Here is a 6,687-nt window from a genome sequence, read left to right on the forward strand (position 1 = left end):
AGACTCGTAGGCACCCTCACTGGAAACCTGCTGGTGGGTGAGGAAAAACGCCCAGCAACTAAGAAAGGTGCAATTGCCCTGCTGATGGGAAGGAAGGTGACAATGGGAGGTCACCTCAACAGCACTTGTCCAAGAGGTGCAGATACAGACCATCGGAGGAGCTGCTCCTTCTCAATCACATCACTGGAGTAAGACACAGCTTCTACAGTACGGACCAAACCGTGGTGATTCCAGTTGTGGGCAAAGTCTCTGGTGAAAAAAGACACGGAGATCAGAGCCCCGGGATCAGATAGGGGTGGTTGTGTCTGAGGAAAAGACCTGCACGGAGCAGCAGATTTCTGCCCTAGATTGGTGGTTGGCAAGGCGGAAACCAGCCCCAGCGCTGGTCTGGCACCTCCCAAAGGCTTGGGAGCGATGGCTCCTCCCTTGGTTTCTCCCCCACCCTTGGCCGTGGATATAAGGACCCCGGGAGCAACCTTGGCCATCACAACCCGCTCCAGCGAGGCAGAGAGCGAGCAGCACCTCCAGACCCAGCACCTCTGCTCTTGAGAGAGTGACCCAGAAGACCTTCAGCATGGGTAAGAGCCTCTGCAGCCTGGCTGCAGACACCTGCCTTGAACCCCAGTCCCACCTGGGGACGGGTGGGTTTGATCTTCTGCTGAGCTGCAGGAAGGAGAGATTTGGGATGGAACTTTGGCGTTTGGTGCCAGAGGTTTCTTTTGTCTCACTGTCCATCTGCTTCCAGGGGATCTCTTTGCCTCAAGAAGCAAAGTCTGTGATTCCTCAGTGTCGTAACAAGACCCTGGTCACAGAGGTCCCTATTGATAGTTGGGGTGGGAGAAGGTCCATGGGGTGGGAGAAGGTCCATGGGGTGGGACAGAATCTTCTGAAATGACACCTTTTAAGGACATGGACATTTCTTATTTTATTCTTCTCTTTGCAGACAGATGCAAAGTTCAGTGCTACGACTACCCCACCTGCCCGGATGTGAAAGGCAAGTTCTCTTGAGTGTGTTTGGAATTGGGGGTAATTGGGAAAGAGCTCCCTGTTGATGGAGATGACCAGTAATTAACTGTGTGTGCTGTGTTCCTCCCCTCAAAGGTAGAAAACTTAACAATGTGGAGACCCACTTGTGTTCTCTTGCCTCTGGGTCAGTAATGGAACCAGGGTTGGAGAGCTGTCAGTGAGCAAGGGGGAATAGGACAAGACAGAACAGAACAGGATAGAATAGTTTCATCTGGAAGGAAAGTACAACAGTCGTATAGTTCACTGCCTGTAGGAAGATCGTAGCATCCAGGAAAATGAGTTCAGTCCCATCTGAGAGTCTACTGAAGCTTTTCTTTTCCTTTGTGGATGGTTCATGGCATGTTCTAACACAAGCTTTCCGTGTACCCAGCTCCTCGAGAGGAGGTTGCCTACGTGACCTGTACCTACAGGGAGTGTGCTGTGTTCCTCCCCTCAAAGGTAGAAAACTTAACAATGTGGAGACCCACTTGTGTTCTCTTGCCTCTGGGTCAGTAATGGAACCAGGGTTGGAGAGCTGTCAGTGAGCAAGGGGGAATAGGACAAGACAGAACAGAACAGGATAGAATAGTTTCATCTGGAAGGAAAGTACAACAACTGTATAGTTCACTGCCTGTAGGAAGGTTGTAGCATCCAGGAAAATCAGTTCAGTCCCATCTGAGAGTCTATTGAAGCTTTTCCTTCCTGGATGGTTCATGGCATGTTCTAACACAAGCTTTCCATGTACCCAGCTCCTCGAGAGGAGGTTGCCTACGTGACCTGTACCTACAGGGAGACGTGCATCGACCAGCCTGACTTCCTGGCCACCATCGACCTCAACCCCAGATCTCCATATTATTGCCAGGTACCCGTGTCTTGGGTCTTTACTGGGCTGGTGCCCAGCTGCTGGCTCTCTGTGTCAGATCCATGACATTTCCTCGTCGTATAGTTCACTGCCTGTAGGAAGATCGTAGCATCCAGGAAAATGAGTTCAGTCCCATCTGAGAGTCTACTGAAGCTTTTCTTTTCCTTTGTGGATGGTTCATGGCATGTTCTAACACAAGCTTTCCGTGTACCCAGCTCCTCGAGAGGAGGTTGCCTACGTGACCTGTACCTACAGGGAGACGTGCATCGACCAGCCTGACTTCCTGGCCACCATTGATCTTAACCCCAGATCTCCTTATTACTGCCAGGTACTTGTGTCTTGGGTCTTTACTGGGCTGGTGCCTGGCTGCTGGCTCTCTGTGTCGGATCCATGACATTTCCTCCTTCCCACTCTCCTCTGTTTGCCTGGCTCTGGTTGAATCTCCTCCATCGCTGTGTCCTGGGGACAGGTCGCCTCTGACTCACTTCCCAACTCACTTCCAGAGCATCTTGGTGCTGCTGGTGAGCTTTGGAGCACAGGCTCGGAATCACCCTCTCAGGGGCTGCTCGGGGTGGAAAATGGTCTCTAGGGATGCAGGAGGTTTAGAGGATCCAGCACGTGTCTCTGTCGTGCTGCAGTGTCAGAGCTTATCATGTTACCTGCACCAGGGGTGTAAATATGACTGATTAGTCCATTGCTACCAGAGCTTAGAAGGAAATGCACTTTAAAGCCAATATAGGCTTCTGGAAATTTTTAGCAGATTTTAAATCCAGTCTTAGGAGGATTTTGCAGAGCGATGCACTAGTTTGATCAATATGATAATCATAATTTCTTGCTATACACGATTTTCTGCATTTTGCTGTCATGGGGAGAGGAATTTAGAAAGAACCTCCACATTTCTTGGCTGTGCCCAGAACAAGGAGCAGGGTCTCCAGAGAAAGTCCCAGCTACAGTCGAATGGAGTCCACAAAGACAGGAGTATCTGCCAGCGTTAGGGTCCCCGTTTCCCCCTCTTTCCCCCTGTGTGCCCCCTAACTCTGCCTTGGCTGCCTAGGTGATCCACCGCCTGCCCATGCCCAACCTCAAGGACGAGCTGCATGCCTCGGGGTGGAGCACGGGCTGCACCTGCTTTGACAATGTCTCCACCAGAAGGAACAAGCTGATCCTTCCCTGTTTGATTTCTTCCCGCATTTACGTGGTGGATGTGGGGTCCCAGTGCCGGGCCCCCAAGATCTGTAAGGTAGGCCTGAGGTGATGGCAGGACCAGTTTCTGGGAAGGAGTTGGGAACCGGTGCTTCTGGGATAATCCATGGGGAAGAAGGGTTCTCTCTTCCTCTTCTCTTCCACCCTGATTTTAGAGACCAGGGTCATGCTTCCCTCTGCCCTTTTCAGACCGGAGAAGGCTCCGATCCTCATTGTGTTCCTTTCCATGTACCCGCTGCATTCAGAGGGTCAAAGGAGTGGAAGTCAGGCAGCACCTCCTGCTTCCCCCACCCAAACAGAGGAGCTGTTATGGGTTGGGTGTTGCTCAGCGGGGAGCCCAGAGGCTTCTATTCTACCCGAGGAGGAGTAGGCTGGCCCTGGCCAGTGGGTGTTCCTGGAAGAAGAGCTGCTGGAAGCATCAGGGATTCACCAAAGTCTTGGGTGGCTGCAGGCTGTGCTGGGGAGGGTGAGCTGTGCTGAGGAGTGGGAGGCTGACATGTGTGCGTGTCACCCCTTTGCAGATGATTGAGCCAGTGGACGTCTTCTGGAAGTGCAACAAGGGGTACCTCAACGTGCCTCGCAGCCTGCCCAACGGGGACATCCTGATTGCCAACGTGGGAGATCCGGCGGAGTTTAGATTCAGCAGAGATGGTTTGATTTAGCAAAGCAGACCATGAGCTCCAGCACAAGGCAAGCTCCGGCCACCCTGTCACTCCGTGCTTTTACTCCCATCCCTTGAGACTCCAGGGACAAAAGGTGAGCACTGGTGTCTGTCACTGGTGGAGCCTTCTCCCTGTAGAAGCCAAGCTGTGAAGGAGAGAGGAGCAGGAGATGAAGTGCAGGGTCTCCTGATCAGGACCCTGGTTTCTTGTCTGTAACGGCTGCGCTCTTGTCCCCTGCAGGGAAGGCTCTGTCATGCTGCAGATTGACGTGGACACTGAGAAAGGAGGCCTGACGGTGAACAAGAACTTCCTGGTGGATTTTGGGAAGGAGCCCAACGGGCCTTGCCTTGCCCACGAGATCCACTTTGCCTGTGGGGATTCCACCTCCGATATCCTGGCCTAGGGCGCCCCTGAGAGACTCCCTCCTCCTCTCTCTCCTGTAGTGCAGCCGTTAGAAAAGAGCGTAGGGAAATTGGGTCTGGGGGTCCCCGTTCATTGCTGGAGTCTAGATTTGTGCTAAGGAGCCGGGGCAGCTCGGCCTCGTGCCAGGGTTTGGTTTGGGCAGAGCAGTGAGCAGAGACACAGGGCACCTTGTGAGAGCTGGTGTCAGAGCAGAGCCCTCCCTGGGGGCAGAGCCCGGGGCGAGTGCGGAGCTGTGAGGTGTGCAGGACACACAGTGCCTCTCAGCAGGTCCCTCCACACACCTCGGTTGGTTGCCATGGGCCTGTGGGCCACCTGCCTGGCCCTCCCCAGCCTCTTGGCTATTGCTCTCTAGTCCCGGGGCCGGCACAAGGTGTGGGACGCTCCGGTATGAGTCAGAGCTCGTTCACCCTTGAGTACTAAGGCAAGAGAAAGTGAAGTGCCCAGTTTGTCTGCGTTGCTGTTCTCCAGCCAGGTGGTTCCTGGATAGTCTTCTCCTGGCTCCCTGGCACGTCCCCGGGTCGCTCTGCGTCACCGCAGAAGGAATATGAAGTGCTTCGTTCTGAAAAGAGGTGCCTGTTTTCCTGCCACTGCTCTGCTCTTATGTTCTGCTTTAAACATGAATAAAATTGCTCATCGCATCAGCTGCATCCTCATGTGCCTTGTTTCATTGAAGCCTTTCCATGTTGTTTCCAGCAGTGGTTGGTGATTAGGTCTGGGGTTTATAAATCCCTACGACAGAAACACTGGCTGCCCCACAGTGGCTGTTGGTCCTCCTGAAGCCCAGAGGCTGCCAAAATGTGGATATAATGTGAATCCCTTTGAATGTTAGCTTCTTACATTTTGCCTTGGAAGAAAAGGTCTTCACTTTCTTCCATCACACTTCCCACACTTCCCAAACATCTTGCTACAGCTCCCCTGTGCACCATTGATGGTCCCAGGAGAAAAACAATCCCTTCTGGAGAACTGTTTGGTGGCTTCACTGCAGTCACCAAGGGTTCTGTGAGAAACTGTCCCCTGTGGGGCCTCTTGTCCCCGAGCAGGAGAGTGACATCAGACCAGGTCCTGAGCTTCAGGGGTGAGAGACATCCCTGGGGGGCTGCTTGAGTGGGACACCCCATTCTGGTCCTCCAGAGCTGCCTTGTTTGAGGGCCTTCTTGGGGGACCTCCCTGCTGTTGAGGGACCCCACAAAGCCTGTATGTGGGTAGAGGTGCCTCCTCTTCCCCACTGGCAGGAGGGCTCTGGCCAGCAGACACCCCCATCCCCAAGTCCAGGCCGCTGAAGGTGGCTGTGCTGAGTCCACCCTGGAAACCCCTCCGTGGGACGGGGCCAGGCACCATCCCCCTGAAGGCAGGGAAGGGCTCCCCCACCGTGTGTTTGTGGGGTGTCCCTCACGCCGTTGACTGACCACCCTCTCTGCCTTGCAGGTGGTGGCCCGGCGAGGCCAGGACTCAGCCCGTGCTTTTTGCTGGGCCATGAAGATCAGCAGCAGCAAACGTGACCCAGCGCTTCCTTCTGCTCTGCCCAGGTTGGATGGACGTGGACATATTTCTGCTGGTACGAGCAAACTCCTTCACCCCCTCCAAGGCCCGTTCCCAGGTCTTTGGGTCCTGATTTCCATGTCTCAGGGAGCATGGGCTTTTCCTCCTCCTTGGGCATGAGTTCTCTGGAGGCTGGATGCTTTGGTTGTTCCCTCTAGTGGTTATTTGGAAGATCTTCTCCTTGGTGCCAGCCCTTCACAGCCTCCAACAGCTGTCCATGGGGACGGACACTGCTGGCATCCCCCCTCTTCCCTGTGGGAATTGTCCCCCCTATGGCACTCTTGCCGACCTGCCCCAGGGACATTCCTATGGAGGAGGCTGGAAGGTCCAGAAGAAGTTGGTAGGTGCTCATACCTGCCTTGACCTTTGCATTTAACCCCTGGGGCCTCCTGGAGAAACTTTCCTTGGTCCAAGGCAAGGTGGGACAGGGGGGACCGGGGCGGTGGGACTCTGCAGTTCCTCCACAGCGCGGGGTTGAGCGTCGAGCACGAAGCGACGAGCCCACCTTTCACTGAATTTCACTGAATTTTAGAGTTGGAAGGGACCATAGAGATCATCTAGTCCAACTCCCCTGCTGAAGCAGGATTGCCCAGAGCTAGAGCATGTTACTCAGGAGCATCCAGGCGGGTCTTGAAAATCTCCAAGGAAGGGGACTCCACACCCTCCCTGGGCAGCCTGTCCCAGGGCTCTGCCACCCTCACCGTGAAGAAGTTTCTCCTCATATTTGAGTGGAACCTCTTCTGGTCCAACTTGTGCCCGTTGCCCCTCGTCCTCTCACTGGGAACCACTGAAAAGAGTCTGGCTCCCTCCTCCTTCAACCCTCCCTTGAGATACTTGTAGGCATTGAGAAGGTCTCCCCTCAGCCTTCTCTTCTCCAGACTAAAGAGTCCCAGCTCTCTCAGTCTCTCCTCATCAGGGAGATGCTCCAATCCTTGAATCATCTTTGTTGCCCTTCGCTGGACTCTTTCTAGTAGTTCCCTGTCCCTCTTGAAC

At 54.2% G+C, this 6,687-nt stretch overlaps 1 protein-coding gene across 1 annotated transcript in view; it reads left to right on the forward strand.

The window, feature by feature from the left end:
* The first annotated feature begins 1,744 nt into the window (after nt 1-1,744).
* Nucleotides 1,745-6,687, forward strand: part of LOC106899138 (selenium-binding protein 1-A-like) — a 9,117-nt gene continuing 4,174 nt past the window's right edge. Inside the window, exons 1-5 of the mRNA XM_014960821.1 lie at nt 1,745-1,867; nt 2,922-3,107; nt 3,592-3,701; nt 3,973-4,103; nt 5,581-5,650. Coding sequence (XP_014816307.1) covers nt 1,745-1,867; nt 2,922-3,107; nt 3,592-3,701; nt 3,973-4,103; nt 5,581-5,650 — 620 coding nt within the window. The remainder of the gene's footprint in view (nt 1,868-2,921; nt 3,108-3,591; nt 3,702-3,972; nt 4,104-5,580; nt 5,651-6,687) is intronic.

This window comes from Calidris pugnax, unplaced genomic scaffold, assembly GCF_001431845.1.
Source record: "Calidris pugnax isolate Ruff unplaced genomic scaffold, ASM143184v1 scaffold469, whole genome shotgun sequence".
NCBI classification, from domain to species: Eukaryota; Metazoa; Chordata; class Aves; order Charadriiformes; family Scolopacidae; genus Calidris; species Calidris pugnax.